At 33.9% G+C, this 26160-nt stretch overlaps 2 protein-coding genes and 1 long non-coding RNA gene across 3 annotated transcripts; 1 reads left to right on the top strand and 2 right to left on the bottom strand.

Annotated features, from left to right (window-relative positions):
* The first annotated feature begins 5781 nt into the window (after nucleotides 1–5781).
* Nucleotides 5782–6342, top strand: LOC148268673 (uncharacterized). Its single transcript, XR_015816705.1, has 2 exons — nucleotides 5782–5912; nucleotides 6043–6342. It is a non-coding gene; the product is annotated as an uncharacterized LOC148268673 (long non-coding RNA).
* A 608-nt stretch (nucleotides 6343–6950) lies between these two features.
* Nucleotides 6951–7940, bottom strand: LOC148268672 (uncharacterized). Its single transcript, XM_088212302.1, has one exon. The coding sequence runs from the start codon at nucleotides 7648–7650 to the stop codon at nucleotides 7078–7080; it is 573 nt and encodes a 190-aa protein (XP_088068428.1). The 5' UTR covers nucleotides 7651–7940; the 3' UTR covers nucleotides 6951–7077.
* Nucleotides 7941–8831: 891 nt separating this feature from the next.
* Nucleotides 8832–25941, bottom strand: LOC110819163 (transcriptional regulator ATRX). Its single transcript, XM_022048250.2, has 6 exons — nucleotides 25727–25941; nucleotides 25514–25602; nucleotides 19784–19904; nucleotides 19189–19619; nucleotides 15011–15362; nucleotides 8832–10291 (listed from the first exon to the last, which is right to left on the bottom strand). Exons 2-6 carry the CDS (start codon nucleotides 25546–25548, stop codon nucleotides 9053–9055), a joined length of 2178 nt encoding a protein of 725 aa, XP_021903942.2. The 5' UTR covers nucleotides 25549–25602; nucleotides 25727–25941; the 3' UTR covers nucleotides 8832–9052.
* Between the last annotated feature and the right edge of the window lie 219 nt (nucleotides 25942–26160).

Genomic DNA, 26160 nt, shown 5'->3' with positions numbered 1-26160 from the left:
GATAACATTGTTTGAATTTTTGAAAAATATAAGATAAGTTAGACAAAATGTTATTTTTTTATAAAAAGGAAAAAGATATATATTTTTTTAAGTACATAAAAATTTATATCTAACTTTTAACATGTTGTAATTATCATAATTTAATTATCACGAATTATTCTTTTCACACAAAATATAAATATATTTGCTGATACTTAAATATAATTTGATCATTACAGTTCATCATCAACACACTGATGAACTAAATTTTTAATTCTGCTTAATAAAGTATTATAAACTAAATTTATAATATATTCTGCTGAGTTTTATGTATTCAATAAGACAGGTGTGGTAGAAGTTGGATTTTCATAGGCGTCAGAGTGAAAAACCAATATAAATGAAACACATCCCAAGCACGACCACCATGGAAATCATGAACTAATCATTTCAGAGTTGAAGATTTAAAGATTCTGAAAAATTAGTATTTTTTTTTAAAAAAAAAATCTTGAAAGTAGATTTTAGATTAGATAGAATCTGTAAATGAAATCTCTGTACACATCTGAGGGTTGAACTTTTTTGTCTGGGCAACACAATAATAATGGAGTTGTTCGAGACTCTCAAGTTGGTTTCCAAGAGACAAATCCTGAAAGCTGAATTCTGATGGCGATGCCAATGGTTCTGAAACTGTATACACATATATATATATATAATTTATAATTATCTGAATTAATATTCGAAATTTTAATTCAAAATGGAATAAAAGAATTACAGTGGCCCATGAATAATAAATGTAGAAGTTGGCGTTTCTCCACAAATTGACGTGAATGCATGGTCTGTCTTGACAGTTGACACAGTTGTTTCTGCAATTTTTAAAAGATGCAAATGGGTCCACCTTCCACCCTAATCATAAAATTCAACTCCATTTTTCACTCAAAGAATATTCAATACTATTCAAATTAGAATGTCTAAAAATCTTAAACTGAACTCTAATTTTTTAACCACACATGTTATATATATGTAAACACACATATGTATGGTTAACTATTAAATGTGATATAAATTAATTCAAACTAAATATGAAAAATATAAACAAACTCGTACTGAATCAAAAAGAACGAACGCAGAAACGTATTTGAATCCATAACAAAAGAGATTTTCACGTCATGGAGTAAATCTTTTAAATCAACATGTAGCTATAAAAACTAATTTTCACTGCTGATGGAATAATATAAAATAAATAAAACACACACGTGTGATTTGAGAATTATAACTCATTTTTATATTGTATGATTTTTATTGTCTTTCACTTTTTTCATTATAAAATTATAAATTATAAATATAGTATCTATAGATATTATAAATTCGTATTTTAACTCAATGCATTAAGAATCATAACTATTTAATCGTAATTGATCATTTTTAAACGGACCCAATAAATTAATAATCTGTTATACACACCAAAGCTCACATTAAAAAACTATTTGTTCATAAAAAAATCCGGCAAAATGTATTATCTTTTATATATCTAAATTAGAGTTTGTATTAAATTTTTAGTTTTTTTTTCTATTTTAAAAAATATATAACTTGATTTCTGTAAGTTCAATTTTATAAATAATATTAGTGAATTTATTAGGGAAAGTAAGTTAGATATATGTTTGTTTTTTTATTGATTAAATTTTCATGTAGTATCTGATTTATAAAAATTAATTTAATTTCTTTTAATTATTTTAATAAAAATTTAAAAAGTTCAAAAAATGAAAAATTAAAACATAAATTTTGAACCTTGCTCGGATTGCTTGATTCTTATACGATGTTTATTCTTTAAACTTGATCCATAAATATGTTTTAAAAATGTATAAAAATGTAATTAATATATTATATGTTTTAAAAATATGTAAAAATGCAATTAATATATTATATACTTTACTCCATATATATATATATATATTCTTGTATAATATTGTAATAGCTCAGAACTTGTAAGGAAGTAAATTATAAATTAAATGCGGAAATAAAATAATGGTGTTAGGGTTTACATTCTTTATACGATAATTCTGAATACCCAATAGGAATACAAAAATGACCATTCTAAAGGAACAACTAATAATCAAAAAAATAAACGAAAAATAAACAAACTGAACATCTTACTTGCAACTCTCTTGTGAATCGGGATCTGGATATTGGTCATCTTAATTTAAAATAGTAATGAAAAAGTGAGCTATATTAGTTTAGTAAGAATGTCACACTACTCACCGATACAGAAATAAAGATCGATAAAAATCATGAAAACAACTAATGGACTTTTTATTTTAAGTAAATTAATTTATTATAAGTAAAATCATTTATTGTATACTTACTGTAGCGAAATTTTAAAAACTGACCTATAGAGGCAATGACACAACCAATCTCATAATCTCATGTATAATTAACCAGAACAACAATTTTTTTTGTATCTGCCTACTAGTATCTATGGAGGTTCAGAAGGATGTCCCTACTATGCGTGAACTCTTATTCAACTTTTTCAATGAACCAGCGGTCCTCATACCCCGTCCGGTATGAGTGTGAAAAATATCATCACTCAATACTCCGTTCAGTATGAGGGTGAAACGGGTCATCCTCATACCCCGTCTGGTATGAGCGCCAAAGTACCAATCATCCATACCATATCCGGTATGAGGTAACGTTTACGGTAGAGTTCCCTATGTACCCGATCCGTTCATTATCTCTCAGGATATCTAGTAAGGCTACGATTCATTCACTCACTTAATTAAATAATTTTCTATTTACATTTAATTTTTAATTTCATAATTGAACAGTAAATTACACAAAACAAGCAATACATACATCAAGAAAATACAATCAAATTATCATACTAATTTCAGTATATTATCATGCATTCGAAAATGTAAATTTATCAATCAGTTAAATATTGCAAATAATAATAAATAACTCGTTTTGCCTCTATCAGTAACCTTTAATTATCGATGTTTTTAAATTACTCAAAATACCATATTATTTATAATTAGATTTCAATTTCATAACATGGAATAAGATGAGAGATTCTTACTCGAATCAATATCTGAAATGCTAAGTTTTTAGCTATGCCTACTAGCAAACCCCAAATTCTCTAATTTTTTTTTGAAGATTAAAACACGCTCCAAATACCTAGAAATACCCCCAAAAAACCCAAAATTGGTGTTAGAAACCCTTTTCATTCAATTTCAGAATTCTGGCAAGGCGGTGCAGCATTGCTTCGGCGACGGCACCGCCGCTCTCAGTGACTGTTCGCCTCAGGTTGGCCATTTTTTGCCAGTTTCGGTCGATTTTGTACTCATTCTTAAGAGAAAATATGTTAACGAGCATCGGTTGGCCGAAAAAAGTCAAAAAATAAAAGTTTACCAGCGGCATGATTTTTCAATGTGGCTACTCTGCTGGCTCACCTTCGCGGTTATGTGTTTTCCTTCGGTCAACCTTTCCTTTTTATCTGCCTACTAGTATCCATGGGGGTTCATAAGGATGTCCCCACTACGGGCGAACCCTTATTCAACTTTTTCAATGAACCGACTGTTCTCATACCCCGTTCGGTATAAACGCTAAAAATATCATCCCTTAATACCTCGTCCGGTATGAGGGTGAAACGAGCCGTCCCCATACCCCATCCGGTATGAACGCCAAAATACCAATCCTCCGTACCCTATTCAGTATAAGACAACGTTCATGGTAAGGTTCCCTATATACCCAGTCTGTCCACCATTTCCCAGGATATCTAGTAAGGATACCATTCATTTACTTACTTAATCAAACAATTTTTCATTTACATTTAATTTTCGATTTCACAATTAAACTGTAAATCACGCAAAACAAGCAATACATGCATCAAGAAAATACAACAAATCATCATATCAATTTCAGTGTATTATCATGCATTCAAAATTATAAAATCATTAATAAGTTAAACATTACAAATAGTAATAAATAACCGGTTTCGACTCTATTAGTAATATTTAATTATTGATATTTCTAAATTACTCAAAATATCATATTATTTATAATTAGACATCAATTCTATAACAGGAAATAAGGTGAGGGATTCTTACTCGAATTGATGTTCGAAATGCTAAGTTTTTAGCTACGACTACTAGTGGTCTTTGGGTTCCCTAAATTTTTTTTTTTCTGAGATTAAAACACGTTTCAAGTACTTAAAAATATCCCAAAAAATCTAAAATCGGTGTTAAAAACCCTTTTCGGCCAATTTCAAGATTCCGGCACGGCGGTGGCGCCGTGCTTCGGCGACGACACCGCCATTTGCTGCGGCAGTTTGCCTCATGTTGGCCGTTTTTGGCCAATTTTGGTCGGTTTTATACTCATTTCTACAAGAAAACACGTTAAAGGGGCTCGGTTGGTCGAAAAAAGTCAAAAAATAAAAGCTTATCGACGGTGAAATTTTTCGATGCGACGGCTCCACTGGCTCACCTTCGCAGTTGGGCCTTTTTTTTTCGGTCAACCTGTGGAAAACAAAATGATGAATATAATGGTTGAAAAATTACACGAAACGGGAATCAGAAAGGGCCTCATCGGAGGTGGTTTTTTATTTTTTCCGCGGCGACGCTGTCGGGCTTTACCTGCGATTTTCAGCTTGTCTGCCGGTCTTTTTGCTCCGATTTGGCCATGTGAGTGTTCAAAATTGAATTTTGAGCGAATTAAATTTTTTTACCTATTTTGGCGGTCGGAGGTGGCTCCGGCACGGCGGCGGGCGGCTCCCTTCCCAGCAACTAGTTCTTTTTCTCTGGTAGGGCCTGGCGGTTAGGGTTATGATTTGGTGTGAGGGGATGTATTTATGTCCGTTTTATTTTAATTTGGGTCATCCATCGCGTTTGATCTGCATCGTCCGATCGCGTTTAAATAAGAAGTGAATCTAGACCGTTCATCGCAATTTGATCTGGACCGTTTGATCGCATTTAAATAAGAAGTGAATCTGGATCGTTCATTGTGATTTGATTTGGCCATACGATCGTGTTTATAGAGGGAACATATCTGAACTGTCTACACGCGCGGGAACAAATCTGGACCATTCGATCGCGGACATGTGGATTGCCAACGTGGCCTCCCCCGTGGCATCGCATCAGAGTGCCTTGCCATGTGGCGTGCTCCGGTTCATCGGGGCTGCTAATTGAGCGTCCTACGTGAGACATTTTTCCTAAATTGTGTTTTGATATCTAATATCTGATTTTTGTTTCAAAAATACATCTAGAACCCAATTTTTGACCTATTTTTCCCAAAATTATTTTCAAATTCATCATCTACTTATTTTCTTCATTTTTACACTAAATAAAAATTTAAAAATTTAAAAATTATATTTTATACATTAATTTTAAATATATCAAAATTAATCTCGGGTATTACAAATATACGTTTCTAATTATTTTTATTATTCATTTATAATTTATATTATGTGTATAATAAATATATAGTGGATAACTACAAATATTTTAAATACTTAATTGGAACAAGTGGCCTGTAAATTTTTCTTTACCTATTTTGAAAAGGGTCTAACTGAATATATATATATATATAGAGGGTACATAACTATTTTTAGTAAATACAATCATGTATTAATTAGATATGATTTAGTGAAATCCAACTTTATATTAAGAAGATTTATCAGGATCCTCATTTTTATACCAGTATCTGCTTAATTTTACATTGGATTTTTTCTTCTAAATATAACAACACGTTCATCTCCACTATAAATACAAGTAAGAGAAGCTCAAACTTTCATTAAAAAAATTAACAAAGCTCATATTATATACACCTCTCTCTATCTCTCTCTCTCTCTAAGCCACCATACATAACCCAGTCAGCCACCAAAAAGAAGATGTCACCCTCATTTCTCAAGTTCACTTTTCTTGTTCTCCTTCTGGTTTTTACCACCGGTAATTTTCTCCTCATACACCTTTGGTATTCATTACTGTTCTATTGTAATATTTTACCGTTTTGTATATGTTGATTATGTATATTCTCTCGTGTTTGTACGTATATTAAGCGATTAAGTTCTGAGTGCAGGTAATGCGAGAAACATAAACATTCCATGCAATACCGTAGCTGATTGTCTTCCACCAGGAAAGTGTGAATGCAAGATGAATTTGTGCTTTTGTCACCCTGCTGAAAATGATTCTATACTTGATGCTCTTGAAATCAACCATGGAAGCAGCAGTTCTGGATACAAAAACCCAGTACCCCCTGTAACTTCATCTGCTGAAACGATACCGATAAATTAATTTGTTATATGTCAAAATACATATATGGGAAATGTGTAACAAGTCTTCTCTAAATAGTAATAATAAAAGTTTAAGTGTCAAATAATTGAATTACTTATTGTGTCTGCATTCTACATTTATTTTAGCTCAAAGATAATGGAGATCTTATTTGAAATTATTAAAATTGAATTTCATCTGGATAGAAAACAATTTATTTTTTTTTCCAGTTCTAGGTGAATTATTTGATTAATAAATAGACTAATTTTAATAATATATAGTACAATTATGGTGAATTGACATGTCTTTTTAGTGGCTGGCTCACCAAAATGAGATGGGGAAAGGACCTTCTCTAACATTGAGTTTCCATTTATTCTTCTAGTAATTCATTAGTTTTATTAATTATATAAATCGTGTATCTTAATAATAACATAATTTTAAAAGGTGGTATGCGTAATACAATTTTTTAATGAAAATATACAGAATACGTAACTTATAACTCAACTCACATTTTCGTATAATAGAGTTTGAAAGTATTTATTTATCGGTTAACTAAAGAGTAAATGGTATAACTATATTCATCTAACAAATAATGTTTAGATTAAGTACTTTTTTATTATAAATATATATATTTTGTTTATATAGAAATTCACATACACTTTATTAATCATATAAATATATACATTAATAATGATACAATTTTCTTAAAATAAGACACATATCACAACATCTTAAATCAAAATATACAAAATATATGACTCGAATTCACACGTTTTATGTAATAAAATTTGAAAATACTCGTCGTCTAATTAAAAAATTTACAAGGATACATATCCCGGCTTAACTATTTCTTAGGATCGGCAGGAGGCTTAGACTTACCACCATCTTGAATATCTCCGGCCTCAACAGTGCGAACCTTAAATCTCTCTGGCCTCAAAGATGGTGAGCCAACGCTTAAACTCCTCTTCAACTGACTCGTTGTCACTGCAGCCCGATCATCATTGCCTCTTTCTGGCGAGACCGTCTTGCCAAATTTCTCGAACAATTCAGCAAACTCATTTTGAAGTACCCCTGGAAGCAAGTTGTACAGCAACTCACGTCTTTGAAGGTAGAGTTGCCTGAAAAACTCTACCAACATCATCAACCGCACGTCCATTTTTCTTCTTGATGATGATGATGATGATGATGATGATGGTGAAGATGATAATGAGGATGATGACGAGGATTTTTCTACCTTGGCTTCGATTTCATGGAAGTTATCAACATGATTTGTAGTGTAGAAACCACTACTTTCGAGCAGCGATATATCGTGATTTCCTGTATGGTGTCGATGATGATCTAACGATGGAAAACCATGTGGGTTATAAACTTTGGGATCCATACAATCAGAAAGCCGAAGCTTGTGAGGATTTTCCATGGATTTATTTTACGGAATCTATCAAGGGAATAATGGTAAAATTATCAAACAGGATGATGAAGAGATTGAGGTATGAATATAATGTTGATATAATCTTGGTGTTAAATCAGACGACAGAACATACATGTTTTAATCTGCTATAAATGTTTTTATGGTGTGTATATATATACAGAGAGATGTTTCAGGGTATGATTTGGTCGTTCATCTAAACAATTTATTAAAATTTCCACACCAAATATTAAAAAGAAAATTATGGTAGCTGACGGATGATCTTTTAAAAAACTAAATAGATAGTCATGATAAGGAGAAATTGCCTGTGGCTGCTTATGTGCGAAGCTACGACTATATATAATTTGTCCACGTTTCAACTTTGCGTGTGCATATATATATATATATATATAATATCAGATTTTCTTTTTAGAGATATATAAACAATTTATGGGAATTTCGTTTAAGATCTTATTGTTTCCTTCCCAAGTTAAGCATTCATCGTCTCATTGAAGGAAGCTCACTTATACATATACATATATATATATATATATTATGTAGCGTAATGCGTCTCAACTACATATGAAACTTGGAAAAAAACCAATATTATATCTTAATTGAAAGGTTTGCATTAATATTTTTAGTAAGGGACACGTTAAGTTGTTGAAATAGCGGTGGTAATAACACTTCAATTATATTATACACATATATATATAGTATCTCAAAGTATATCTATTATCTATATATATATATATATATATATATATGCATATAGGTTGCCTCACGGCTTTTACAAGAAGAAAAGAAAAATTAGAAAAGTCTCATTGTCAGTTGATACTGATACACCATATGCTTTATTGTTAAATAATAAACTTGAATTTATATTCTCGATATTTAAACCAGTAAAAAATGAAAAAGAAGATGTCAAATAGCAGACAAGAGCATGGAGGGATATGAAAATCAAGACAGTAAGAAAGTTAATTAATGAGCTATAAAATCAATGAATATATAAATACAGAAGGGAATAAGGTTTCTAAATATTAAACCAGGAATTCTAACTCTGATATTCTAATAAATAATAAAGTTAAATTAAATCATAATCTGCTTTGATCATCAAACATGACTGGATTATTCTATACGATCATATTTACATGAGAAAGTCAAAGAGTATTTGTCCTTGTTTGATCAAGAGATGGAAACAAGATAAGATTTTGAACATATTATTGTTCAGAGGGGACAAGACATGAATCGATGCAAGTCATTGCTCTTTACAAATTCTATTTCTCCCCAGCTATAACACCAAATACTACTATTTATTTTACAACAAAAGCAAATTGCAATGATAGATCCTACAGGACTATTTCCGAAATCTTCTTCCTTGAGATTACCATGAATAACACAAGAGATCGCTAAACTATCTATACATATCTGGTCTCAAGTGATCATTGTAAAATGCAAAGTGATTACCGGGAGGTATCCCAACTGACTGGCTTGATCGGAATGTTGGAAACTCTTGTTCAGACAGCAGCCGTGAACTCAAGTCAGGATGTGTACGGAATGAGGGATGGGTGTATTGACTGCCAGGGGGCAGACTTGAACTTAAGAAATTATCAAAATTTGGTTTCTCAGTTGATATTCTTGATCCACTCTCTGCCTTGATAGTGAACTGTCGATGATCCATTGTAGAAACAGATGGAACATCTGAAGACGGGATGGTTGAAATACTAGACCTAGTATCCTTGTAAGTTTGCCTGGAAAATTGTGCACCAGAAAGCAGTCGATCACCACCATGAAAACTTGGCAAAGTATGCAAATACGAGCTTATAAAAAGTTGATCACTAGCAGTTCGTGCAACACCTGCGTCAGGAAAATGGTTTGCCATATCTAGTTGAGAACCTGAACCCACGTAATTATCTTTAGTGGCATCGTCTGACAATGTAGGTATTCTAAAAAGTCTAGCACATCCACCAGGAATCTCTATGTTACCCCCAATCCTTCTAGCAGGAACAGAAGGAATAATTTCTTTTCCGAAAGATCCAGCTTCCAGCAAGGGAAATTTACCGACGTCAACTTCTATTGGCATTGAGTGTTCAGTGGGTTTAAGAACCAGTCCAGCTTCTGCTGAAGGAATTGTACCCATTTTCTGTTGTAGTGATAACTTAGCCTTCTTAAGTGCATCCAGCACGCCATCAAACCCACTAGATGTTTCCCTTGCAAACAAGTCATTTTGGCTCCCAGAAGCTTCTCTATAGGAACTAGAACTAGCATCTCTATTCGCCGAGAAGACAATATCTGTCTGAATCCCTTGGGGAACATCTAGATGCAAGTTATTATAGGAGCAATCAGAAGGCATACAATGATTGCTCTTCAGGCTCTCTTGATTCTGCTTTCCCTCGGCCACTGGAAATGCAGAATCTTTGACTGCAGATTCAGCACTGTTTTTATCATTCAAGCTTCCCATAGCATCATGTAGAGGTCGGAGCAAGCCATTAGACTGATATTTGAATTGTTCTGTGGAGAAGCAACGGCCCTCCACCTTGGACCTTGCCTCTTGGACCTGGGAGGCAACTGTACCAGAATCATATGGAGCTTGGGACTTGATTTCATCTCTTTCATCAGTGACATCAGAGTGGTTCCCATGATCGCCTGAATCCTAAACATTTTTGGGAGACATCATAATTTCAGGAGTTATACATATAAAAGCTTCATAAGAGGAAAATTAAGCTGTCTAAAGAAGGAATTAAAAGAAAAAGAAAGATATAGCATCTGAATATGCACTTCAAGTAATAGTTTCATTGACACCAACAGGAAGCATGCATATCTCCTGCAATTTGATCAGAATTATCTGTTATGCTTAACATCTCACAAAAACATTTTACTTCAAATAGCTTAAACTTCAAAATGACATGTAGCTTGCTGCCTCTTCCCATTAACATGTCCATCTGAATGAATATTTTTCTGTATCTCTTTTCTCCAGCAGTCAGCAGAGGTCAGAGAATAGTTTTAATCTTCATCTAGAGTTTGTGAAATTTGCATGTGTTTTTGCCTGTGTGTATGCATGTAGCTCTTGTTCAGGGGAAGGGGGACGTAATGAAGGTTTCGAATTTTTGGGGCAAGGACTGAGACTGAAGTTTGCAAATTTCTCCACTTGTAGGAACAATTACATTTGTAGACCGGATCTTCCTAAAAAGTTTTCCATAGCAATGTTTGTGGTTCATTGGCCACCTAAACCACAACCTCTAACCCTGCAACTATGTAATTTCTAAATCTGTGACAAACAAGAAGTTTTCAAATGTCATTTCCAAAGTCTTTTGAGATAAAAGTTTTATTTGCAAAACTGGTTATTAGAGCAATTTAACTGGTATTATGTCGTTTATGTTCAATTAAATTAAAGCAGCAAAAGGCCACCAAGTCTTTGACTAAATAGTCTGTACGTCCTTCCTTTAATGAGAGATTGTAGGTTTAAGTCAAATTTTGTTTTCCTATGTGTTGTTGATTAGGAAATTGTCTTATGATTGGTGTGTATATGTTACTTAATTAATCAAATGTATGTATTTTACTTTTTAAAAAATTAAATCAGGAAAAGGCTGCCCGAAAAGGATTTTTTAAGGAACACTTGTTATTTCAGTTTCCAAAGTCTTTTAAGATAAAAGTTTCATTTCTACAAAACTGGTTCTGAATTAATTTCAAATGTGGTTTAAATTAAATCTGCAAATACCTGATCGAAATGCGTAGAGTTACTAAACAAGGCTGATCACAAGATAGATTTGTTTCCTAAAGTGTAGGAGCCGAATAAGGAGGATCTGAATTTGATTCAATCCCATAAAATCAGTGTAAATCACTTCCCTTCCTAGGAGACTCAACTTAGGAGGATTCTTGCCTAAATTGTTGGGCCATGACTTTGTTAACCTCTTCCATATTTGAAATTTGGATGTTCTAAAAATAATACACAGAATTAACAAACAACATGGTATCAGAACCGCCTCTGATACCATGTTGACAAATACAGGATGAGAAGCCAGCACATCGCGATCTGAAGTCATTTGACCCCATGAAAACTTTCCAGCACAACTAGTGGAGGAATGAACAGCCCTGCAAAGTCTATCACTGGACACAAACTACACGGCCAAAATTACCTTCCATGGTTGGAAAGGACAATAACCTCACTAGAGCTGTGCAGTTCCTCCACCAAAAGAAGATTCAAAGTATCAAGTGTGGAAAACAGAAAACAATATGGTTTATATCCTGGCTCATCAACTTGATGACAAAGTCGAGATTGCAGAGAATTTCCTTATATTTGGATCGGCAAAGGAAATATGGGATGCAACAAACGAAACTTATTCCAAAGGAGACAACTTGTCTGAATTGTTTACAGTACAGAGCACGCTTCATGACTTGTCATAACAGGACCTCAGCATAACCCAATACTTCAACATGATCAGGAATTGGCAGCAGCTCAATATGTTCGAAGAGCGTCAATGGAACTGCCCCAAAGATGGCCTGAGGTACAGACAGATTATTGAAAGGAAAAGGTTGTACAAGTTCTTGCTTGGACTCAACAAAGAACTTGATAATGTCTGAGGAAGAATTCTTGGTTCGAAACCTGTAACCAGTATCCGCAAGGCCTTCTCTGAGGTGTGCATGGAGGAAAGCCAGAAAAAGGTGATGCTTGAAAACACCAATCCATCTCAGATCACTGAAAATTTGGCACTTACTGCCCAGAATAGCTGAATAATCTAGAGAGACAAACAGTAGAAAAAAGGGAGAACCTGGTGTGACCGCTGCAAAAACCCGAGAACACAAAGGAGATTTGCTGGAAAATTCGTAGGAGACCAATCCGGAACCCGAACAATAAGGAAGCAAGAGGAAACATAACATAACTGCAGGGGAAGACTCCACTCCAATAAACCGGCTCTGTTTAGTACGGAGGAAACGGAATTCTTGCAAAAACCAATCAACCCCACCAAATAGATAGTCCAGTGATTCGTACTGGATCAGTGACTCACTCATGTAACTTATAAATGCTATAACTTCAATGCAAAAATTGGATAATACCTGGATCATAAATTCTAATCCTTCAGACAACATGACTAGTGATTCTAGAGTCTTTAACACTTATTTTCCTTTTTTTCTGAAATAAAGAGTCTTTAACACTTACAACCCTTGCCTCTGTTAAAATTGTAGATGGGTCTTTAGCACAAGTTGTTGGAAAGGACTCAATGCTCCTAACGAAAGATATAATCTTAAATATAGTTCAGTTCTTTGAATTTAAATTGCAATTCATCATCTATTAATAAACTCACTCAAGAGCTGAATTGTATTGCTAAATTCTCTTCAAACCCGATTGCATTTCAAGAACTAAGTTCGGGAAGGACAATTGGCAATGCTAAGGTGTGTCATGGACTCCATATCCTCAAGAGCAACTATATCCAGGAACAATCATCCAACGTTTATTTCTTACACTAAGGACAAAAGTGCAATTATGCTGTGGCACTATAAACTCAGACATCCCAACTTTAGTTATCTACAAAGACTTGTTCCCTCATTATTCATCAATAAAAGCTTTAAGAATTTCCAGTGTGAAATATCCCAATTTGCAAAGCATTCTCTAATTCATATTAGGCTCAACCTTATAGAGAATCAAGCCCATCCTCAATGGTTGGTAGAAATGTATCAGGACCTACTAGGGTAAAAGATATAACAGGAGCAAGATGGTTGTTCTGCTTATTGATCACCACACTAGAATTACATAGGTATACCTTATGAAAGAAAAATCTAAAGCTGGGTAGATATTTCAAAAGTTCAACTTCATGATCTAAAACCAAATCCTTATAAAAATCTAGATACTTAGAACTGATAATGTCAAGGAATACCTTATACACACTCTCGTAAGATATCGAGAAAACGAAGAACTTGTACACCAAAATTCATGCATTGACACAACCTATCAAAATGGGATTGCAGAAAGAAATAACCATCACATCCTAAAGGTTGTCAAATCAGTCATTCTCAACCCATGTTCCAAGCCATTTCTGGGTGGAAGTCATATTAACTGTCACTTACCTTATCAAGATAATGCCCTCAAGAGTACTAAACTTTCTAACACCAAGCCAAAAGCTACTCATGATGTTCTCTCAAACCCAAACCATTTCATCTATACCACTAGAAGTATTTGGGTGCACAGCATTTGTTCATATTCACTCACAATACAGGAGTAAACTTGAGCCTAAATTAATAAAATGTATCTTTCTGGGGTACACTCCAAACCAAAAAGGGTATAAGTACTATTTCCCAAGTAACAAATGGTTCTATACCTCTGTTGATGTAACATTCTTTGAATCTGAACCATTATACCCCAAATCTGGCATTCAAGGGGAGAGAGAACAACAAGAATCTCAGGTTCGGGATCAAATAGGGTAAACCAACAAACTTTGGGATCAAACAAGGAAAAACAACGGAACTATGGAGTCACAACCTACCTCCAACACTTTGCAAGATAATATGTTTAACACCCATTATGAACCCAAGCATACCCTTGAAGCTTGCAAGAACCTGATTGCACACTGCCGGCCAAGAACGGAGAATTCGTTATATACTCAAGGAAGAAGAAAACTAAAATAGAGCAACATTCATTACCTGAGCAAAGCAAGAGTCCGCTCTAGAAGAGAGTTCTCATACTTAATCAAGTAACACACAGTCCAAGGAAACCATGATTGATGATGTTCAATTGCCCTTAAAAAGGGGTAAGGTAATGCACCAGCCACCCTATAAATTTTGTTTTATTTTTTTTTTAATATAAAGTGCGAAAAATATATTGAAATAAGTACCAACGGGATACAGCCCATATACAGAATTTACAAGCCAGTCAATGAATGCCCAGGAAGGTGATTTTGGATCAGCAAGGAAAGCAAGGAAAGCTAGTTTGAAACACTACACAAGGAAAGCTAGTTTATGTTAATTACCTGGGTCAGCAAGGAAAGCTAGTTCGAAACACTATGCAAACCTATTCTACATTTTATCCCACGGTTTATGGCCTATAAAGCAACCATTTCCAGCACACACACAGTATGCTATCTGTTAAATTGTATCTCGATTTCAGTTTTATTAAAAGACAAGTAAATAGGGCCTTTCCATAGAGAATTGAACGTATTAATACTAGGATGAGTGTGAGAAATACACTATATCTTTAAATTTTTTCTATGGTGAATCTGGATCTATCTCTTCTATGGAGTGAATTAGACTGACAGAACTATGCAATTCTTCTTTCTGCACTAGTTTGCTTGTTATTTTCCATTGACGCACTACATTGTGAAATTGATATTTAGAATATTTAAAAAACTTAAAATTTTATCCAGGTTTCAATAAAGCATACCGGAGTGCTGTCGTTGTTTTCCCTGAACTTCTCTTCCCATTCTTGTTGAACCCTTTCCATTGCTTCATAACGTTCAATGAGCTGTTCCTGATACTCCACTGCCCTTTCCATATCTTTTTCTGCTGCATAGCTGTGAAAATCGAGCTCATTCTTGGATGTCTTTCCACCATTTCCTAAACCACTTGAATTTGGACCCTCCAGTAAATTTTTCCATTCATGTCTTTCAGAACCTGCTTTCAAGATATTAGGTTGCTGGTCTATGGTTCCAAGAAAGACTTCAGAAGAGATTGCAACTTTATTTCCTTGATCATTAACCTTGATTGAATCTGTTGTAAGGTCTTCAACCACTGATCTGGAAAATAAGCAAAGTACATATAAAGATCCCATGTACTTGAGTGCAGAAGAATCTAAATCAGTAGCTATGACCTAAACCATGAATATTGCACATTCAAGCAGTTGACATTATCTTAGACAGAAAATTCTCGTAAAAAGAGAAGACTTGGATTTCATTTCAAGATATAAATTTAAATATTCTATATCCATTTTAATTCTATTTCACTAGCCAAAGGGTGCCAAACTACATCATTATGAGCAATTTAATTTTGATGCAAAAAGGATCTCCAAGGTAGTGTGTCAAATTTGGATCAAATTTGTTATACACATTAACTTTCCTTAAAATAGCAAATTGCGTTAAAATAGCAAATTGCCCATGATCTACATCATTCATAATGTTCTTCTCTTTTCTGAATAATGATTATCTTGAATGAATTGCCAAATACAGCAAGGGAAACACAAATTCACATAGGAGATATATATATATATATGTAAATACATATTATATATGAAGGTTTGAAGAATAGAAAAGCTTCTTCTACTTGTCTTAATTTCATTCTTGGTGGTGCTACAATTTATATAAAATAAAGCAACAAAATAACAACGTCCTAACAAATTTATGGGGAGAAGGAATTGTAGAAATGGTTATAACCATAATGAGATTCTCTCCACTAGGCAAAACAAAAAAGAAACAAATTTATTTTTTTATATTTTCTACACTCCTTCTCAATCTAGTTTACATAGATGTTAAATAAACCTAGTATTTCATCATTCCAAAATCTTTAATTTCAAACTTTTTAGTTAAGAATTCTTAAGTCTCTGAATTTCCTCAATGTGATCTCCTATCAAAAAAATGTCATCTACATGGACAATCAAGATAGCTTTTTTACCTGAAATGCAGTGTTTAACAAAAAGTGTATGATCTGATTGGCATTGCCCATTCCCTTCTTGTTTTACTACTTTTGTGAACCTGACAAACCAAACTCTTGGAGATTGCTTCAGACCATATAGTGACTTTTTGAGCTTGTACACTTTTTGAGAATCATTAGTTAGTTCAAATCCTGGTAGGATATCCATGTATACTTTAATAGAGAAGAGGTGAATAAAGAGGAGGTATGCTAACATTCCACAACTGATATTCCTGAGTAAAATTCTCCCCCTGAATATCAGTTGTGGAATAAAATGGTTAGTTTTCAAAAAATATAACATCCATGGTGTTATAGAATCGTCGTATACCTGAAACTAGACACTTATATCCTTTCTGATGAGCAAAGTAACCGATAAAGATGCATTTTACAGCCCGTGGATCAAGTTTCCCTCGAAGATATGGGTGAATATGAACATATGCAGAACATCCAAAAACTTTAAGTAGCTATTTAGGATATGAGATTTAGAAAAGATTTGTGAGAATAATTTATATGGTGACTGGAAATTGAGAATATGGGAAGGCATCCGATTTATCAAGTAGGTGGCAGTGAGTATAGTCTCTTCCCAAAGTAATTTTGGGACGTGAGCAATAAATATGATTGAGCGGGCAACCTTTAGGATGTGTCGGTTTTTCCTTTCAGCTATACCATTTTGTTGTGGTGTATGGGCACACGAGCTTTGGTGAATAATACATGATCGATAAAATATTTCCCAAGAGAGATTTCAAAATATTCACATGCCTTATTAGATTTTAAAACTTGAACATTGGTATGAAATTGTGTTTGGATCATGATATTGAATTTTTTGAAAATAGGTCCAACCTCAGATTTTTCTCTCATAAGGAATATCCAGGCAATTCTTATATAATCATCAATAAAGGATATAAACCACATATTTCCGGTAATGTTAGTGATCCAGGAAGGTCCCCATACATCGCTATGAATTAATATGAATGGTTCAGAAGATTTATATGGTAAACTAAGAAAAGAATTGCGAATGTGTTTTGATAATTGAAATACTTCATATTGAAATGAAACAGGATCTTTATTCTTAAACAGTGAAGGAAACAACTTTTTTAGATAAACGAAATTTGGGTGTCCTAATCGATAATGCCCTAACATGATATTTTGGTTATTATCTGAATGATTTATAGAAACAAAAGTTGCACATACTGCATTTTGAGTTTGTCCCCTAGAAGTGTCTACTTGAAGAAGGTATAGTCATTGTCAATCATCCTCCCCGAATCCGAATCCTGAAATTAACACAAATTAAAGACAAATTTAGTAACACATTTCTGCTCTCTACAAAGCTTGCTCACTGATAATAAATTACAGTCTAATTTTGGTACATAAAAGACTGAATGAAATATCAAATTTGGAGATAAAATTACATAGTCACATCCAGCCACTTTAGAGACAGACCCATCAGCAATTTTAATCAAAATATTTTCTTCATATTTGCTGAAATTTTGGAGCAGTGACACATCTCCAGTCATATGATTTGACACTCCAAAATCAACCACCAAAACCTGCTTTGCTGAACACACAGATAAACTATGAATTTTACCTTTGTGTGCCACTGATGCGTTGATGGGAGGCTGATAATTTTTCTGGGTCAAAATTTTCTGAAGTGCTTCCAGCTGCTCGGAGCTAAAGGGATTACTCTCCACAGAACTCAGAGAGGCTTCTCAAGTGGACGCGTGACTGCCATGGTGGTCAGTTTCTAGTTTAGGCGACTTTCAGTCGATTGGTTTTCCATGGAGTTTCCAGCATTTGTCACGAACATGGCCAGGCTTTTTGCAGTGGTCGCACCAAGGCCAACCTTTCTTCCCCCTCGAGTCCTAAGTTCTCGTCGAGAGTGCAGAAGCATTTTCGACAGATTGAGTGAGTTACGCTTCACCCATCATCACTCTTCTTCAGCTTTCTTCTCGTCGAATCTCAGAGAAGACTTCGCGGATGCTAAGTAATGGTTTAATGCTAAGCACCCACCCTCGGACTTCATCAAGATTGCTGTTCAAACCCAGCAGAAATTTGAAAATACATTTCTCCTCCATAAATGACCGAAAATTTCTAACATCCTCGGGACAGTTCCATCTCCTTTCTTCGAAGGTGTCCAGTTGCTGCCAGCTACGAGATAGAAGGTTATAATATTGAGTTACATTTAGCTCACTTTATCTCAGTTTATGAAGTGTGGACTCGATTTCGAAGATAGCTTATGTATTTTCCTTGCTGGAGTAGAGTTCTCGAGCTGTCTCCCAAATTTTTTGCGCAGTCTCGTAGATAAAGAAATTTTCTGCGATGTCGGGCATCATCGAATTTACAAGTCACGACATTACTATATTATTGTCAATCTTTCATATTCGAGCATTCAATTCATTCGCCGGTGGAGGTAAGAGTTCACCAGTGAAATACTCTTCGCGACCTTTGCCTAGGATGAAAAGTAATATCGACGACAACCACTAAAGGTAATTGTTACCATTCAGCTTATGCCCAATGAGGAGTGATGAGGATGGTTCAACCAAGCCATGGTTGGTAGAAAAAAGATGGTAAGGGCCCGATGAAATTTCGGTTGGAGAAGACGGTAGTTCTCCCAAAGCAATTTTTGACTGCGGCTCAATCGGGATGATTCTCCTGGATCAGAGTTGCTCTGATACCATGAAGGTTTGAAGAATAGAAAATCTTCTTCTACTTGTCTTAATTTCATTCTTGGTGGTGTTACAATTTATACAAAATAAAGCAACAAAATAACAACTTCCTAACAAATTTATAGGGAGAAGGAATTGCAGAAATTGTTATAACCATTCTGAGATTCTCTTCACTAGGCAAAACAGAAAAGAAACAAATTTATTTTCTTATATTTTCTACAAAAAATATATATAAATACATATTATATATATATATATAGAGAGAGAGAGAGACCTTGATTCTCTATGTCTTATCCGGCGGCAAGATTTTCCTTGACGTTGTTTCGAGGAAGAAGAACCAGCAGATGCATAACTGCTCCGTCTTCTCATAAGAGAACCCTTGTATTTATTGGAAGAATTTGGAGCATTCTTGCAGCCCTTCCAGGACAGGCTTCGACCAGGTAATGGAGAAGAGTCATGATCAGAACCTGAACATTCTTCAGAGTCATTTCTTCCCACTTTTGAATTGATATAGCTCCCTTCCACTTCAGTGGATTTATTACCCACTTTGGATTCACAATCATTTTCCTCAGAGCTTGAATCAAATGCTTCAGAAATGTCAGTGATCCCATTGTTCTTCAGAATAGCAAGAACATCAGCTGTTGCCTTCTCAGCTTTCTTTCTTTGAAGAGATACTATCCTGAGCTGTTCCTCTAGTTCATCGACCTAATCCACAAAAATCAAAGGATTGAAATACTGTAGAAATATAGACATAGACACGCTAACTTCTCTCTTTAAAGAAAAAGAGGAGAGTTCATCAAGTGGTATCAAGCTGAGAAAACCCCAGATAGAATCCATAAGTAAATTTTTTTTTAGAAAAAAAGACACACCCTTTTCGCCAGTTCATCAGCTCTCTGTCTTGCGCTTCTTGATATGGATCTTTCAGACAGTAAACGTGCTCGGAGGAATTCAATGGTCATTGCATTTGAATCTCCCATACCAGAACTAGTCCTGAAAAAGGAAATGACTCAACCAATCAAAAAATTTTGACTACTTTCCCGTCCTGATTTGAGAAAATAAGAGACCCATGCAAATGACTCTCTCACCAATCCCAACTTCCAGATTCCCAGGTAAATGCATTACATGCCACATGTACATAGAGAGGATATGCATAAAAGATCTCTTACTTCGCAAAAATTAAGAAATTGCAATAGAATTTTTCAAGCAAAGGAAAATTCTCATTTACTTATATGCATTCATTTTTTTTTTTTTTTTTTTGTTCCAGAGAGCCACCAAGAAACTGTAATGAAGTTATCTAAGCACCAGTAACAAAGTTTTCAACAGAAATAGAAAACATTGTTTAAAATTACAAATTTGACAGAAGAATATCTAGAAAAAATTTGTGTACCATCTTTATTAAATTGGTATAAACTTCTTTTAAACTTCATTCTTTCATAATTGATGCTTAGACCAAATTGTATGAACTGCGGATTGGCACAAATTGATAATACTTGCAAGCATGAATTCTAAGTCCTCTATCCCTATAAGGATGATTATGATAAAAGCAGTCCACAACTGAAGAATTAAAATCCTCTTCTATGTAAATATGAAAAAATAGCAATACTCTGTTTACAAGGTTTCAGGGTGCAGATGGCAACAGGGTGGAATTTTCCATCCCTGATTCTAATCACAAGAGTCAGAGGTAAATGCATACGCTCAACCGACCCCGTAAAGGAAAACAATTTCCTCAACCCAATACACCCTACCAACAAGGCCACTTTTCATACTTTTTTTCCTTTTATTATCTAGAATATATAATTTTTTTTTAAATAATCTAGAATATATAAAATGAACTAAAGTTATTCACATCTATCGGTATAATATGTTATTAGCTTACTCAAACTTGAATCAGCATATATGAATCATCACATAACAATATCATCCTTATAGATAATGAAACCATATGTGAAACTACTTTAGCAGCACTCAAAAAATTAAAAATTTTCATTAATCCACAGCCAAACGAGACATGATTGCAAACATAAGCCTCAAGTGGTTTTTTTTCTTTAAAAAAAGATGCCTCAAGTGGTTACAATATAGAAAATTGTATATTTAAGATCTTAAATATATCAGAGAAAAAGCATACTTAATGACAGTATTAGGGGAATAACGATCGATTAATCTGTACCAGTAAATGTAATAATACAAAAGATGCAAGTGTTATCCAGAATGATTTAAGGTGTAAAACGTCTGTAGGTCACTCTTTAAATCGCCTGTCAAACCCTAGGGCTCAACCCTGGATAGGTGATGGAAAGTATCAAGTTGAAGTATGGTCCGCGCAAAGGAAATTTCTGATGGAATAGTGAAATTTGTAAAGATCGAAAAGAACAGCCACTGTGAAAGCAATCTGTTGAGCTGATACTGACATTGAGAGACGGAAGCTAGGGAAGCGAGAGACCCATGGCAAGGATCGTTGAATAATTTATTCTCAACAATTTTTTTCCTTGAAAATGATTGCAGATTCATAACCTAGAAGCTTCTACTTTATTTAAAAAAAAAGAACAAAGAAGCTTCGAGAATACATGACTTACCACATATAGTTTTATTTTCATGTTTGTTAAAAAATTTTAATTTAAATCAAAATAGTTGCAGAAAAAGTGAGTGTCATTGCATTAGCAAAATTCAGATTCTAAATTTAATTTCTGGTTTAAGATTAGGAAAAAAATTGGTATTTACATTGTTTCCCAAAAAAAGGCTTTTACAACTTGGAAATTATCTTCTATAATAGGGATATACTCAAGTTGTATTCCCTTTTAATTAATTAATTGATAAAAATATTATATTCTACAAATTTTTTATCACATAAGATTTTTGTCAAACTATTAATATAAAGAAGATTATGTACGTTTTTTTCAATAAAAGAATACTTTATCGAGAAAGGGAGAAAGAAATTACAGCAAAGGAGAATGAGACATCATCCTCAAAATACAAAGAAGAAAACAACACCAAAGAAAGATAGGAAAAGAGATAAAGTAACAAACTTAATACAAAGGCTATGCACTATTAATAAATGCATACCATCTTTGGTGGAGAATGGAGATGCTAATATCACAAAAGCAACCATGTGCTTTGGACCATAAGTGATATGAGCATGGATGGCTTGAACTATTCAAGCAACCAACCAAGTCGAGAAAGGGTCCCATAACGAAGTTAAAAGTCCATAGGAAATCTCTCCTCACTCATGAGAGACTTTTTCCCACTCAAGATATATTTTTTTCTCAAGAAAGAAAGTTTCATTTTTCTCTCCATATCTTTCTCAAATGGCAAAAAAGAAATCAAGATTAAGAAATTTTGAAAATTCATCAAGGGAGAATCGAAATTATATCTTTCCAAGTTTTCAAACCAAGATCATATCTTCCTAAAAAGGTATATTCACATATTAGAAAAATCAAGAGAGATCATGGACGGATTTTAAATATTTATCGCAAGATCATGAATGAATTTACTTTCCTAAGGAATTCAAAAATCTTCGTTAAATTAAGAGATTTTCATTAAATTAAAAGATTTTCAAGAGATCGTCTTTAAATTATAAAATCTTCCTAAATCAATCAATCTTTCAAGAAAATAGAAAATTAAATTTGCAACCTTTAAATGAAGATATCTTCACAATTTATTAAAATATTCTCCATTTAAAAAGATTTCTTCATAGGGAGATCATATTTATCATATTTTCAAAAGCAATCCTTCTAATTGTTACAAGTTTCCTATTTTATTCTAAATTTATTTTCCCATGTAATTTTGTAATTAACTTAGAAGATTATTTTTCTTATAATTTACTTAGCTTACACTATAAATAAGTCATCAATTCATAGTTATATTCATTCAAGTTTGAGAATAATAAAATTATGAAGTTTTAATTTTCAACTAATTAGATTTTCATCAACCTTCTTATTAAGTAAGAATTGATTCAACTTATTAAGATAAGTTCTTGTAGTCTTTTATCAATATTTCTTAAATTGATTTCACTTATCAAGGTTCCACCTTATGTTGTTTAATCAATTCAAATAATCATCCCAATTACCCTGGCACTCCCCAATTGAGTGCAGGTCAAATAGGAATGGTTTACTTCGGGTTTTGAGTTTTTGGTTGTTGATGTATATGGGGGATATTCGATTGCGTTGTTGATCCTGAATTCTACATCAATAAGGTAGCCAAAAAATAATCTCTCCCAAAGTTCAGCGTAGGAAGTTTATTTGTTGTTAAAAATTGTAGAATTGCAAGCGAACCATCTGCACCATAGGCCTACGAAGAGGGCATTTTGCCGAAATGGTTTAGCTTCTTTCTTCACCCCTTTCTCATTGATGGAAACACTAAGGAAAGTCTCCATTGTCGAAGGTGACACCAATAACAACTGAATAATTAAAAATACTCACCCATAATTCCCAAGCAGTGTCACAGTGAAGAAACAAATGAGTGTGTGTTTCCTCTACCCTAAAGAAACATAACATAAACATCAAGAGAGAGGGCCTGATAAAGACGATGGATTTGGAGCTTGGGTGATAGCTTTCCAAGGATTATGGTGAGTAACATACCTTCCTGCTTTGACATCCCATTTCGTCCCTCTCACTCCTATGGATGCTGCTAACCACCCTATGCCACAAGGAACTCGGCTTCCTTGGAAATGTCAAAGGCATTTAGCCAATAAAAATAAGTTTTAATCAAAGATTTCCAGTCCTTAGACCTCCTGGCCTCTTGGATTTATAACACACCTCCCAATTTACTAGATGATCCTTATTTTTCTCCTCTATACCCGACCAAAGGAACCTTCTCATATGACCCTTGATCCTATTTGCTAACCTTGCAACACATCCTAAACAGAGATAAGTAATATAGTAGGACAGTGGAAAAACACACCTGAATCAACGTGACCCTGCCTCCTAATGTGTAGTCCACCATTCCAACTCTTTAAATGCTTTGCTACCTTGTTTTCTACTCTATTCCAAAATGATCTACTACAAGGATTACCTCCTAGGAAAACTCCTAGATAAATGATTGGTAATTCCAACTTGCAACAACCAATCTTCCTCTGTAGTTCCTCTATTGTGTCCCCGGCCATATTGATTCCAATGAGACCACTCTTTCCCAAATTAATCTTTAAGCCCGATATAACTTCAAAAACCTAAATAAGAATCAGAACCCGAGGAATGCACTGATTGTCATGTTGCAAAAACAGGATTATATCATCAGCGAACAGAATGTGTGAAACTTCTACCATATCCGTAACTACCTTCAGCCCCTCTTCTTTGTGCCTTTGAGAACATCATACTTAGAACATCCATGACGAAAGTGAAAAGGAAAGGAGAAAGGGGATTATGCATTAGCCTATAACTATCACTAAAAAATTTCTACCTTGCACAATTTTCTATCAATAGTATTACTTTTTGATATATGAAGGAACTTTGTAAAAACATAAATATGGACCAGAATAAAGAACTTTGATATATGAAAGAACTTTGTACTAAGGCTGAATTTGATTCAAATTTCAATTCTGTGAAAGAGGAGTAAAAATATTATATAAATGGCCTTAGTTTTTGAACAAAAATAGTTATTGTAACTCCAAATAAATTCCATATATGTTCAGTTTTACAAGTTTTTAGGGTTTCTCCATTCACAAGTTAAATAAAAAAAACATTTATATGTAAAAAAAGTTGATTTCATATTCATCAAATATGTAAATTATGAAAAATTATACTCATCAAATACAATTAAGATAGAAATAGAATAGGATCAAAGTACGAACAAGGCAGCTCAACAGAACCTTGGTTTCCTAATTAGAACTATATATAGTACTCAAGAAGAAGAGAGAAAAATACAGCTATTTTCCTAACGCTCGAAATTGGCTGCAAGACCAGAAACAGTTAACTGACTCAACAAAAGAGAATGAAGAAGAAGAGGAAAAGAAAACCAACTAGCATATAATGTGTCTAAATGATACTGCTTTAACTAGCATATATCGTGTCTAAATGACCTGCTTGAACTCTAAGTTAAGCATCATTTCACGTATTTATCAGCTTTCTGAGGAAATAAACAAATACCGCAACTAGAAGGCCATTTACTCCGCAGTTTAGACAAAAATGGAATTGTGAGGCTGGGATCTTGGATCGAGACAGGCAATATTTTAGTAGGTAAATTAACATCTCAGGTGGCGAAAGAATCATCGTATGCTCCAGAAGATAGATTATTATGGGCCGTACTTGGCATTCAGGTATCTACTTCAAAGAAAACTTGTCTAAAATTACCTATAGTTGGTAGAGGTCGGGTTATTGATGTAAGATGGATTCAGAAAAAAGGGGGTTCTAGTTATAATCCAGAAATGATTCCAGTATATTTTTCACAGAAACGTGAAGTCAAAGTAGGTGACATGGAAACAGCACTTCCCACTCCGAACTCATCAATAAATCGTCTACTAGCACACAGTTGACAAAAAACATTCAGCTTATTGCAAAAGAAAAAACGACAAAGTACAAAGGAAAATCAATATTCAGACCAGTTTAATACCTTAAACCCTAACTACAAGGTCCTAAAACCAGCAGACCAAGAAATTCCCAAATGATATTTACCTCCGATCTTCCTTCTCCTGGCCTGAAGTGTCCATTATCTGAACTCAAACTTGACAGCAGCAAAGACGCCAATTTCAAAAGTCAAGCTTCTGACAGAAGCAAGAAGCACAAACAGTCGTGATTAAAGTTAGCTAAGAGTGAAGAGAGATAAAATGGGAAACCACCCAGATTTGTGATTGAGAAGAAACAGAGACCAATGAGAAGCATCGATACCTTAAAAAGGAAACGCCATGGAGGGGAAAAGAAGGGAGGACTTTTGCTTGCACTAGTATTTCCACAGAGAAAGAGACTCTTTGGGTCAGTTAAGAATCAAGGGAGGAAGCTACTTTGAGGAAGACGATTTGGACCATGATGCCAGGGGTCAACGATGTCGCGTGATCCTTACACGTAAGGTCGAAGACCATCATCCTAAACGTAATCTACTCTGATTCACTTTTCAATCTTATTCTCAGTTATAAACAAATTTTATTTGTTTTGACTTTTTTTTAAAGTTCATAGATTCTACAGTAATAAATAGATGTATTTACATTATATAAATTTTTTTTTTTTTTTTGTATTTTATCAGTATGCTTATTAATACTTAATAATATTATATTCATATTTAAAATATATATATATATGTATAAAAATATCAATATCTGAAAACT

Source organism: Carica papaya, chromosome 2 (assembly GCF_054855325.1).
Source record: "Carica papaya isolate Zhongbai chromosome 2, ASM5485532v1, whole genome shotgun sequence".
Taxonomy (NCBI): domain Eukaryota; kingdom Viridiplantae; phylum Streptophyta; class Magnoliopsida; order Brassicales; family Caricaceae; genus Carica; species Carica papaya.
Note: the sequence above shows the minus strand (reverse complement) of the source record. Positions and strands in the feature narration are given on the sequence as shown.

Coding starts and splice junctions, on each gene's coding strand:
- LOC148268672 (XM_088212302.1), bottom strand. CDS start 7,650: ATGGAAAATCCTCACAAGCTTCGGCTTTCTGATTGTATGGATCCCAAA.
- LOC110819163 (XM_022048250.2), bottom strand. CDS start 25,548: ATGGACACTTCAGGCCAGGAGAAGGAAGATCGGAG. Junction 19,620..19,783: donor CTGATGAACTGGCGAAAAGG/GTGTGTCTTTTT, acceptor TTTGTGGATTAG/GTCGATGAACTAGAGGAACA. Junction 15,363..19,188: donor ATAAGACATAGAGAATCAAG/GTCTCTCTCTCT, acceptor CTTATTTTCCAG/ATCAGTGGTTGAAGACCTTA.